Here is a 12,362-nt window from a genome sequence, read left to right as displayed (position 1 = left end):
TCTAAATTAATTTTTTCATATTTGCTTTGAATGAACACTCCGAAAATGCTCAAATAATTTATTGTTAATTTATGCTCAATGCTACTCGCCATGTGCGAATTTTAATGAAATTAAGTAACGACAATAAATAATACGTGATACTGCACCAGCTATTATAAGAGCCAAAGAATGAGATATAAAAAATGTTTTACATGATTGTCGATTCAATTTAAGTGTATTTTCTATCCATCGAAGTAAATTGAATTGTTTAGAAAGCGAAATTATGTTAAACCTAAAAGAATAATTTTTCACATAAACATTAATTGTTCCTACACGAAAGATGAGCAAAATTCTCTTGATAAAAATCAATGAATTGTTACTCTGATTCAATAAGATTAGATCAAAATTTACATACCGTTAAATCGTGAAGAAAAATAGAAGAAAATCATTAGAAGCACTATGCTCTATGAAGCATTAAAAAAAAACATTCAATGCAACATTAAACATTGAATGTTTTTATAAACATTTTGCTTTCATGGTTGTATTAAGGTTTTGGACCATCTTAAATCATCAAAATATTGCTTCGTTCAATTTTCCGGGATTTGTCATACTCAAAAATTAAGACAGTTTGAATTAACTACATAATGAGAACGTTTCTTCTTAGGAATAAATTATTTTTAAAGTTGTCACCTATTTATATTTCATAATTATAGGTAGTGCTTCCGTTCACATTCTTATAAAAATAAAGAGATTCTTCTTTATTACCCAGTCTTCAATAGCTTATTGACTTTCTAATATGCTTTAACATCTAGTTTCGCAAGATTTAATTATGACGTAAATTTAGCTCACCTATAAAAATCGTTCTGAAAGAATTAAAAATGTATAGGAAATGACTTACTTTTTATCCTTAAATGATTTGCTTTATTTAATTTTGCTTAGTTAATGTATTTTAAATATTGAATAATAAAATTTACGTTACTTAATATGTATTTTGGGCATAACTTAAATTGATACAAGACTTGATTATTTGATTCTTAACTTAATATGCATAAAAAAAATTATGATGCAAATGGGATGTTTATGGTCGTACTATTGAGTCTTCCTTGTTGATACATGCTTCAAGATGATCGATTTTTCGCTCTAAAAGCGTTAATTTTTCATTTAATACTGCTAATCTCGAGCGACATGACATATCTAAAAGGTAGAAAATCATTTAATTAAAGTTTTTAGGGTCAAATTTATTTAGAATATTTGCACTTACCAAAAGAATTTAAAAATGCCGTGATTTTCTTTATAGAATTGACTATAACTTCTACATACTCTCTGTTGGCCCAATCCTGATGGATTTGCCTTTGAATTGCCTCTCTATGTGTATCTGTTGACATTATTTTCTTAATTATTTTAAATTTTCAATAATCACTAAATAAAATTTTCTGACTCAAAATTGTCAAGTTTAAAACTATTCTTGTTTTTATCAGCAAAGCGCAATTTTATTCAAATTTTGACAGACAGTCAATAAAAAAACAAAAAAATATTTTTATCAAGGGGTGAGAAACTAGAAGTAAACATATTGGATTCACCTAGTTGTCTGCCATTCAGAAAAATACAGCGTGAAATAAATAATGAATTTTAGGCAGATATCAGGCAGAATTGTCCAAAAAAGTTGGCTACAACACTTACATCACAAAAGTACTTTATCTGCAAATTATCTAAACTATGGTAAATTTTATCTTTATTAGCAAATGAAAAAGAAAATAATTTTTACGAAAATTTTCAATCAAGGCAAAGATCCAGCTCCTTTATTCTTTTCACCGGATATTCAGAGTCTAATGTTTTCAATGACTAGAATTGAGCTAGAGAAAGTATTTAGAAGAAGAACTGTGAATGACACCAATCCAACATACAAGTAAATTAAAACAAACGTAATTTTGTGATTAAAAATCCATTAATTAATTTGTTCTTCAGGTTCTTAACAAATAAGCAGCTTGAAAATGAAATACGAAAAAAGTTCAATGAAGCGAAAAATTTGCTTCAAATGCCTCCAATTTTAAAACTTAAAGAAGACAACTGTAAGACGATTTCTACCGATAAAGCTCTGTCAAAATTTTCGCCGCATACATTTGTTTTTACTGATGTTAGTTTTGGCTTAAAACATGATGATCGTTCAATTGTAACGAGAGATTCTGATGGAACATTGAAGGAAGCATCAAATGAGTTGAGAAAACGAATGCTTCAAACGTATTTTCCTACAGAAAATAGGAGTTTTAGAGAACCGAAAATGTTTGAAATCGACAACTTCAAAAGATTACTTGCTGAGCATAAATACGAATTTCTGTTAGATCGTGCATGTTGTCAATATGAACCATACGAAAAGAGATTTCATGAAATCACTTCACAAGTTTATACACACGTAAACGATAATTTCCAGTTTCAATTGCTCAGGTCAACAAGACATTTTGGACCAATGTCTTTCTTCCTTGCATGGCATAAAAATATAGATGATCTTTTACTAGATATGATTCGCAATGATTATCTTGGAAATGCTGTCGAACTAATCTGTTTGATGTATAAACTAAATGCTATTAATGAGTCGATGAATATTTTGAACGAGTTGAAGCTAAAACATGATTTTGAAGCACAAATTCAGTCAACAGTTAGCGCTATTTTGTCACGCGAGCAATCAATTATTAAGAAAGTTGAGAAAACATCAGATGACCTTAAAATTGATGAGTTATGCTTTGAATTCATACAAGATTATGTTACTAAATATTCAAATAAGAAACCACAACTTGAAATCACATTACAAACTTATAAAGAATGGCATAATGAATTAAAAAGTATACAGCAAGGATTTCAAACTAATTGAATAGATTTTTAATTTGTAATTAAAGTAGTGCTTAACTAATAAAATGTATGATAAAAGAATTAAATTATTATTTTATTTTAAAAATGTTAAACGGAATCAAAGATAACAAGCGAAGATCTTAAATCAATAACGGACAAAGTGACGAAGATGAGTGAAAGCAGTAAATTCTCGAAAAATCAATGTTCTTTATAAGCGCACTTTCTGGGGGAAAACTTTTGTAGGAATTTATTTTTTTTTTATAAAAATGAAAAGAATTATAGGAGGAAGTTTAAATTTAATATTAGTTAATAGTAAAAGCCTAACAACCAATAGACATTATAGTGCTTGCACAGTATGTAGAAATTATATATTTACAAAGCGAATTCCTGCGCTTACTCAAAATATCCAAAATTGTAAGTATTCAAAATTTATTGACTATTGCATCACATAGCAATCATGAGAATTATCTAGGATGAAAGCAATGACATACTTTAATACTGCAGGCATCTCATTTGTGATAATCATTTCTTCCTTTTTAGCCGATCATAGATCAATACATTTATCAAGTAGTTGTTTACGAAAAGATTACTATGGAGTTTTAGGAGTAAGTAAAAGTGCTACAGCAAAGGACATTAAGAAAGCGTATTACGAGTTAGCTAAAAAGTATCATCCAGACACGAATAAGAATGATCCCAATTCCCATAAGAAATTTCACGATGTTGCTGAAGCGTACGAAGTAGGTTTTTATTTTTGTTATTTATTAGGTTAGAAAAATATTTTTGGATATCATTAATTAAAGGTTTTGAGCGATGAGACTAAACGTAAAGAATATGATATGTTTGGAACAACTTCCGGCCAAAGCAGTGGACAATCAACAGGATATCAAGGTGGTTTTGGACCACAAGGATTTAGTCAACATTGGCAATATAAATCGACAATTGATCCAGAAGAACTATTTAGAAAGATTTTCGGAGACTTTAAAGGCGGAATGGGTGGAGGAGGAATGGGAGGCATGGGTTTTGATGACTTTTCCGAATCGAAATTTGGATTTGGAAGTGCCCAAGAGGTAATAATGAACTTAACATTTAGTCAGGCAGCAAGAGGCGTCAATAAGGATATAAATGTAAATGTTGTGGATACATGTGTAAAGTGTAACGGATCAAGATGTGAGCCTGGAACAAAGCCAGGTAAATGCATGTACTGTAATGGAACTGGAGTTGAAACGATTTCTACAGGTAATTGAGAATATTTAAATTCTTTAATCACTCGTTGGTAATTCATTGGAAAATTTATAGGTCCTTTTGTTATGCGGTCCACCTGCAGATATTGTCAAGGAACAAGAATGTACATAAAATACCCATGTACAGAATGTGATGGAAAAGGTAATCATGTTTATTTCCAATATGTCTAGCACACTCATAAGAGAATTGAAATTTTTCCATTCATTAAGGTCAAACTGTACAACGTAAACAAGTAAATGTTCAAGTTCCCCCTGGCGTTTCAACGGGCCAAACAGTCCGTATGACAGTCGGAAACCAAGAGCTTTTCATTACATTCAAAGTTGAAACTAGCAGATATTTCAAACGAGACGGAGATGATGTGCATACCGATGCTGAAATCTCATTGTCGCAAGCTATATTGGGTGGAACTATTCGCATACAAGGTGTTTATGAAGACCAAACAATTCAAATCATGGCTGGAACTTCTTCGCATCATACAGTTCATTTGAAAGGGAAAGGAATTAAGCGCGCCAATAGAACTGGAACAGGCGATCATTATGTTCATCTGAAAATTGTCATTCCTAAAAAACTAACAGATAAGCAAAAGGCACTCATTCAAGTAAGATTTATCAGTTTTCAATAATATTGGTGTTGACAATAAGGAAAAAAATAATAATAATTTAAACAGGCATATGCAGAGCTCGAAAAGGATACACCCGGACAAATTTATGGAATCACATATAAAAGTGATGGTAAGTCTGAAAACACTTCATCTGAAACTATATCAGAAAAATTCACACAGGGTAAAAATAGCGTAAAAGAGGAAGAAGATGATCCAAATCCAGAAGAAGTTAAACGCAAGAAGAGTGAATACAAATACTTTTTCCTATTAGGGCTGATTTCCATATACATTATAACAGTTTTAGTAATGCGAGAAAAACAAGATGAAGATCTAGTCAATAAGTATCGTGATTTAACATTTGAAAAGCAACGTGCTAGAAGTGAAAATAACTAGTACTGAATGTAAATCCTTAAACGTTAGAAAATTCGTATTGTATAGCAGATTGATCTTTAATAAACATTCATTCTGTTTCGTTAACGTTAATTTGCATAATCTTTTGTAAATGCAAAATATTGATTTTGCTATTTTCATTTTTAGGGACGAAGCAAAGCTATTCTGACCCGCAAGATTTAACAGAACTTATAAGAGAAGCTTTGAAAGAGAAAAAAAGCATAGCAGATAGTAAAAATGATACTGATAGTGATAATGTCAAAGAAAGGAATAAAATCTAAGATTAATTAAAACTGCTGCGAAGAGAGAAGCATGAATAGAACAATTATTAAATTAATAATTTGATTGAGACTCGTTGATATGGAATAAAAATTCATTCGTATATCAAATTCAATTATAATTCGTTGTTACTAGAGATTTTCGAGATTTCTCAATGACCAACTTTTGAGCAGACTCTTATTTTTCAGCTTCTAGCGTCTAATATTGTATCAAGTACTGTTTGTAAGTATGTGGAGTAGGATTTTAAAGAATCAAATATTAAATATCTCTGTTATTCAAAAAGGATCTATTCAATATGATGCTATTAAGTGCTCTTTTCCAAGCTTATTTAATTTCGATAAAGAAAGCAGATGCTTCGTTAAGTATCAGATTTTTTAAGAAATACTAATTAGTATGTTTTTATGTTCTAACTTTTTGTTTTAAAATTTCAACTCACTAACATTCAGACATTATCTAAATTGCTGTCTCTTATGAAGCTGGAAATCAATTTATGCTTACAAATATAGTAGCCACTCTTAGAAATTGACCACTTTTAATATTGGGTGGACCTTTTTTAATGCGGAGACGCCTTGTTATTACATCACTTATTCCTAAGCTTTTCACACCGTATTTAATTAACAGTTGTGCAACTGAATCAAATATTCTAATTGTAAAATTCAAGATAAAAAGAATGAATGAATGAATGAATGAGTGGCGACATGAAAAATTCATGAGTTTAAATTTTTTGATATACTAAAAAAATGTAGAACAAAAAAGGATGATAATTGGAACAAGAGAATATGTATGCATGGTATCATAGTGAAAAAAGGGGTTTTTAATCTAATGCACTTTTTCTGCTTTCTCTGTAAAAAGTTAATTGGTCTAATTTTAGTCGAACAATATATTTAAATTATTTGAATATGTAGGATCATGTTTACTTTTCTTGCATCAAAGACGAGGACGTCTAACAAAAAAAAGGGCTTAAAAATTTATACGAAGGAAGTTTTTTAAAATTGAATTTTTAATTGGAAGATTTTTGCTACGGGAACTAACAACGATACTTTTTGCTCACGCAGCATATGCTCGTTTTAATTGTGATTGTCACGTTTGTACATTTCCATACAAAAATGTCTACATAGACTAATTGTTGAGAATTCATTTTATGCGAGTTGAACGTATATAAAACATAATTTAAAATTCATCATACGAGTTTATTGCCTATCTACCTACCTATATCAATTTTTAAATCTGCTTTTTTCATAATGCATTACACATTAATCGCTAAATTAAATTTAGCTAAAGTGCTTAATTCAATTTTATTTTTTCGTATTCTCACTTCTTTAGTCATCGTATTTAGATAGAAATTCATTCTAGAAAGGTATGAAAAATTCAAGTACACTCTAATATCGTTAAACTCACATTAAATATTAAAGCATACTAATAAAAGAGTGTATTAAACTTTTCTTGCAAGTTCTATTATTTCCACTCGAGCAGGTAAAATAGGAAGTGAAACTTTCATAACAACCGATGGAGTGAAGTACCGCGAAAGAAAATATGGAATTGAAATTTCCCAAAAAAAAGAGAAAAAATCATTTTCATTTTTACACTTTTTGAAACGAATTTAATCTACTTGGTGAAATCTCAAAACTTTTCTTTCCACATAATAATATGGAGAAATAGAAGAAAATTGTAATGTAGAGTGGAGAGAGAACAAGAAGGAAGACGATAAAAATAACAAAGTTAAAAAACAATTTAAAGATGTAAATTGCAAACATCGCTGTGGAAATGTTTCAATTTCAACCAGGAAACGAAAGGCAAGTAGTTGATATGAATGTTTATCAGAAGGGATAGCGCATTTCGAATGTCCTGTTTATTGACAAAGTGTAGATATAAGCATATCATTTTTCTCTCCAATGGGAAAATGTACTAAAGCAGATTTTTTTAGCTGTTTAAATGCAATGAAATGAAATGAGAAAAAACTCAATCTCAATTCCTTTCTTTCTTTCGTGAGGAACATTGTTTTTTTTTTAGCTTAGTCCAGAAAAATTCGGAACCTTAAGATTTTCACTTTTGTTGGCCGCTTATGGTTTCATACATATGTTATTTATATTTAGAATGCGTGCAGAAATACAATATGCCATTCAATAAATTTAATGGTACATTTATAATCTTATGCTGAAAGGCTTCTTCCTTCTTTAAATTATCTGAAAGCTTTTGACGTGGGTCTAATTGGCATTTCATTTTATTCGCACTCCGTTGTTCTTATGAATTAAAGAATGTAATAAAATCTAAAAGAATTGACGAGAATCATATAAATTCTTGAATTTATGGCACGGGTTGGATTATTTTATATTTTCTTTCAAATATTGGCATGTGATGGCTAAAATAAAATAAACGAAAAAATTGCTGCTATGTAGCATAATAAGAAGATTTCATGCGCTTTAATAGCCGCAAGCATGATAGATATGGACACTTTACTTTCGTTTTACTTACTATATGTCGTCACATAATTTTTTATGACTTTTCCCATTTTCTTCATCTGAGGTGTGCTGTTTATGCACTGAGTAAAGGAAACCGAGAGAAATTCCTTTCCTTCTCCAAATTGTAAATCGTATGTGTTTTCATCATATTAATATCACGTTTATGTATATTTATGCAGTATGTGTACATAAAACATTTAAACTAGGTACCTATCTTTTATGAAATGAATGAATTTGCCATAATGGTCAATAGGAGTAATCGTAGAATTTGTTAGTAGTATTGACATTTCACGTCCTGTTTTGGTATATTTGATGTAGACTTATATAGTTATTATTACTGTGTTATCAAATTAGCTTCTGCATTAAAGCAAGAATTATTAATAAAGTAGCGTGATTTATTACAACGATTAGTGTTTAATGTTGTGATTATTGATATTTTTATGCATATAATTTACTAAGCACGTCATGTTACTACACATCATTAGCTTGAAAATTATTACATGCTTAGCATTAATGTACTTTGTAATAATATCAAGTGTCATTCGTAGGAAAGTTTTAATAAATTAAAAGCACCAGTGATTCATTTCATTCTGGATACATACAGAAGAATAACATCAACTTATGTGCTTCCAAAAAGAATCTTTCTTCTATGTTTGCCTTTAACTACATTTAATCTCATGTATACCACTTAATTTATTGCGATGAGTTTCACTAAATTAGTTGAATAAATGGTAACGAAGGAAATGGCGCGAAAAGTGAGATTGCGGTCATTTAACTTCGGCGAGTATGGCTGGTAATTAAATAAAAGGTAAGTAGGCGTTTCTAATGGCTGCTAATTTCATAAAAAGTAAAGTATGGCACTTAAGGATGTTGAGATTAATTATTATGTATGGAACGTTTCATTAACAAGCCAAATTAAATTAACATAGTATGTGTATTGTTTCACACGAGATTAGCGGCAAAAATGGTATGAAAAAAATGTTAAAGATGAAATAAAATTCATGCTTACATCCTGTACAACCATAATGAAATAGCCGTTTTATTCCATAACTAATTCAATATTGATTACATTTTTTTGAGTCAGTAGACACACGTTCGACATACTTGTCTTTTAATTTAATATAAATGTAAATTTAATGTAATGCTGTAGATAAAAATATTGATTGAATTTTTTTTAACACAAAATGTTGATTGAGATGTCGAAATAGTAAACTTGACTTATACTCACAATACATATTTCGTTAAACTGATATCTTCATAATATTTTATGTACACCGAAGCATAGCTTTAAGGGAACTTTAAGAAGTTTCCTTCCATACAGCAACTTTATGTTTATGAACAGATTCATCGTGTTGAAATAAAGGATACTTTCGGACATTTATTTTTAGTTCTTTGAGCACATTTGGCTTTTGAAATGTTTATATTTTCTGCCCATCTAGAGATGAAAATATCTTCATACAATATGGCTTGATAATTCACCTAAGTGCGCATTTAAGTTAATAAAAAGTTATAATGAGCATAATAGACATTATATCAGTAATATTGCTTCCTACATCCCTTCTGGCTCACTTCTCTTAAACTTTTATTTCAGCATGTCCAATTTCGAGTGTTCTTTTTCCCAAAAATGGTCTAACTCAATGTATTGTCTTTATGCTGCCTATTTGTAACTTGATGTTTTTCTGGTAAATTCATGTCCTATCTTTAAGAATTTTTCTAAGCTTCTTTAAAGAACACTTCAATTTCTGGATTTGCTTGTTGGGAGGAAATTTACCCGACTTGTCGTATCCACATTTATATTATATTAAGAATTATATTCATTAGAATTGCATAGAGATTTTGAGCATTTGGAAATCAAATGTAAATTCAGGCATAATAATGATTTGAAAAATCAATGGACTATTTCCCGAGCGACACAAATGAAGAAGGGCCTGCTACATATGGATACTTTAAGGTTTTTAACGGAGCCTTCTTTATTTATGTCGTTCGGGTTATCTGTTGAAAAGATCATTTTATTTGCAGACATATTGAGAAATATTCATTGAGGATAGTACAAATAATGAATTAATTCACTTCAGCGAGTCCATAAACGGTTTTCTGCTTGATTTCACTTTTGAAATGATCTTCATTTTCATAGGAATGTGTGAGTAAAATAAAGAAGAAAAGAAGGAGGAAAAAGCGCATTCATTTGGTAAATTATTTTAATGCATCTGAGATCAAGATGATCATTAAGCATTATTGAAAACTATAAATGATTTTGCAAATAATCAAAAAATTACAATTCATCATAACTAATTATAATATGAGCATGGCGAACCGAACACGCATACTGTTTGCTTTCCTCAAAAATTCGCTTAAATGTATACCGACGGAATTCAATAAACATAGAGCATAATACTAAACACCACAACAATAAGGGTAAGTAAGCAATAAGGGAGTGAGAAGAAATTGAAAATCAATGATATAATGGCATCGATGCTATTAATATAATTTATTCCTTAATGTATGATTCAAGAGACAGAACCGCTTTTAAAGAATATCATGAAATGAAAATCAATAAAAGATGTCTTTAATTGAGAGGAAATTCTCCCTTAGATATTTGATCCTAAATGGCGGAAGTTGTTTTGCAAAGCGATTTAAGCTATCAATGTCGTTTCTCAATAAAATAAACGTTGATACTGTTTATGTCTATTAACAAAAAATATATCTAAAAAATCAATTTCTAATAGCTATTAAATGCATTATACTTTTCTTTGGCTATAACATTATAAGAGATTAATGATGATGCTATTTTTTATATATAAACTTTTAGACACAATGTAAATTCGAATGCTTAAGTATTGTTGAATCATTGCAGCATCATATAATATTTGTTAAATAATTCTAGAATCAATTAGTTAATTTAAAATTATATTTCATGGAATTATATTTATAAAATGATGTTTTGTTCATAGAAGCTATGTTAACATTTATGACTAGTGTAAATGAAAGCATCAAAATTCACAAAGGACTTGATATAATTAAGCGATTTATATTTATATGATGAATGTAATCAAACCAGCATAAATCTGCAAGAGTCAGTCTATCATACATGTTCAAACATCATATAAAAGATGGAGTATTGATTGTACAAACTTTTCAGTTCACACATATTTTTCATAGTTAAATCTTCTTTTATGTTTTAAACGTATATCCTTGCTGTTTCATCGTCATGCCAACATAAATCCCTTGATATCATATACGAGGAATAAAGGTGAATGGAATAGATAAAGCGAGAAAAATTGGAGAAAGGTGGTAAAGCAACCACAGCTATTGTAAAAATTCATACATTATGATAGCACTTCATATGTCGCAACAAATTGTTTACCGTATGAGAAGAGTAGATTTTTTTTTCTCTTACATATATATTTTTTATTTTATTTTATCTCTTCTACATTTATATTTATCTTCATCTTGATATTGAATTTTATATATATATACATTCAGGTTGACACGTAATACAAATAAAATTTATTTTGTGTACACTTCTTGCTTTGACAGTTGTCGTGTGCTTGGGCCCTTCACGCAAAAGTAATTCCTTGATTTATATCAAGATGAGATGATGATGAAAGACAATCAGCGCTTTTATCTTTTTCAAGAATAAAAAAAGCACTGCTGTCAAAAGTTTAGGAAATGTACCGTGCTATCAACTCAATGTTGATTTTTGGGAAATCAGCAGTTATTTAAAATCAAATTTATTTTGAGTTGATAGTCTTCACGTAACAAAGTTATCAGGACATTTTATTTCTGCTTTTTTAACCTTCATCATTTTCGTGGAAGTACTAAGACATCATCCTTAAACAATTTAAAGAAAAAAATACTGACCTAAACAAAAAAATATGACTACCTATTAATTCCTCTGGTAAATACGTCACTATAAGAATTTTTAAAATATGTCAAATTTTTGGATCCATTTTACTTACTGTATTGTATACATGTTCTTATATGGAGCTTAGGTTATAACAAAGGATTTCCATATAACTCTGTTCCAGGCTTTCCCACCTAGTTTATACAAGTGCTTCGTCCGCACGATGAAATTACATTCTTTCATCGCTGTTCTGCGCCAAGTAGCTTTTGGTCGCCGTTTCGAATTGTATCCACTAAAATGGATCAATTTTAATATTGTTTTATTTTATTAAACTAACTATTTTACTTAGGCTCTTCCATTTTGAAAATTTAATCGCATTTGATATGCAAATTATTTTGTTGTACAACTTCAAAAGCCATAATCCATTTCCAGGAAATTTCATAATCGAATACTTGTCTTATTTTAAATTGGGACATCCTTCAAAATGTGTGTGGTAACTAAACAGAAAATACTCATTTTATAAATAAAATAATGCGGATTTTGTCAGATTTAAAATAAATTTTTAGAACCACTTATTCTCTATTTTCTGGAGCAGCGTTGAGCAACCTGTGTGCCGCCAAAAATGTTTGGAAATGCCATGAGCATATGCGATGTGCAGTTTCGTTCGATTCTTACCACCTAGGTGTGCCCGAAAAATAAAAGGTTGCCCACAACTGTTTTGGAG

General features: G+C 29.8%; 2 protein-coding genes across 3 annotated transcripts; both read left to right on the top strand.

Annotated features, from left to right (window-relative positions):
• The first annotated feature begins 1,539 nt into the window (after positions 1 to 1,539).
• Positions 1,540 to 2,909, top strand: mRpS22 (mitochondrial ribosomal protein S22). Its single transcript, XM_070640559.1, has 3 exons — positions 1,540 to 1,698; positions 1,762 to 1,885; positions 1,945 to 2,909. The coding sequence occupies exons 1-3, from the start codon at positions 1,602 to 1,604 to the stop codon at positions 2,843 to 2,845; spliced, it is 1,122 nt and encodes a 373-aa protein (XP_070496660.1). The 5' UTR covers positions 1,540 to 1,601; the 3' UTR covers positions 2,846 to 2,909.
• A 142-nt stretch (positions 2,910 to 3,051) lies between these two features.
• LOC139090593 (protein tumorous imaginal discs, mitochondrial-like) lies at positions 3,052 to 5,450 on the top strand. 2 transcript variants are annotated; one of them, XM_070640357.1, is made up of 7 exons: positions 3,052 to 3,237; positions 3,364 to 3,560; positions 3,624 to 4,059; positions 4,120 to 4,206; positions 4,275 to 4,663; positions 4,733 to 4,796; positions 5,204 to 5,450. In XM_070640357.1, the coding sequence occupies exons 1-7, from the start codon at positions 3,090 to 3,092 to the stop codon at positions 5,335 to 5,337; spliced, it is 1,455 nt and encodes a 484-aa protein (XP_070496458.1). In that variant the 5' UTR covers positions 3,052 to 3,089; the 3' UTR covers positions 5,338 to 5,450. The 2 variants fall into 2 exon arrangements, with proteins under 2 accessions (XP_070496458.1, XP_070496457.1); XM_070640356.1 differs by lacking the exon at positions 5,204 to 5,450 and having other exon boundaries at positions 4,733 to 5,149.
• Positions 5,451 to 12,362: the final 6,912 nt, after the last annotated feature.

Source organism: Chironomus tepperi, unplaced genomic scaffold (assembly GCF_022539635.2).
Source record: "Chironomus tepperi strain 1889 unplaced genomic scaffold, CSIRO-AGI_Ctep_v1 contig_219, whole genome shotgun sequence".
Classification (NCBI taxonomy): Eukaryota; Metazoa; Arthropoda; class Insecta; order Diptera; family Chironomidae; genus Chironomus; species Chironomus tepperi.
Note: the sequence above shows the minus strand (reverse complement) of the source record. Positions and strands in the feature narration are given on the sequence as shown.

Excerpts from the sequence above, each read along its gene's own strand:
- mRpS22 (XM_070640559.1), top strand. The coding sequence starts at position 1,602 with ATGAATTTTAGGCAGATATCAGGCAGAATTGTCCAAAAAAGTTGGCTA. Across the intron at positions 1,699-1,761 it reads TGCAAATTATCTAAACTATG|GCAAAGATCCAGCTCCTTTA; the intron begins GTAAATTTTATC and ends TTTTCAATCAAG. Across the intron at positions 1,886-1,944 it reads GACACCAATCCAACATACAA|GTTCTTAACAAATAAGCAGC; the intron begins GTAAATTAAAAC and ends TTTGTTCTTCAG.
- LOC139090593 (XM_070640356.1), top strand. The coding sequence starts at position 3,090 with ATGAAAAGAATTATAGGAGGAAGTTTAAATTTAATATTAGTTAATAGT. Across the intron at positions 3,238-3,363 it reads TACTCAAAATATCCAAAATT|CCGATCATAGATCAATACAT; the intron begins GTAAGTATTCAA and ends CTTCCTTTTTAG. Across the intron at positions 3,561-3,623 it reads ATGTTGCTGAAGCGTACGAA|GTTTTGAGCGATGAGACTAA; the intron begins GTAGGTTTTTAT and ends CATTAATTAAAG.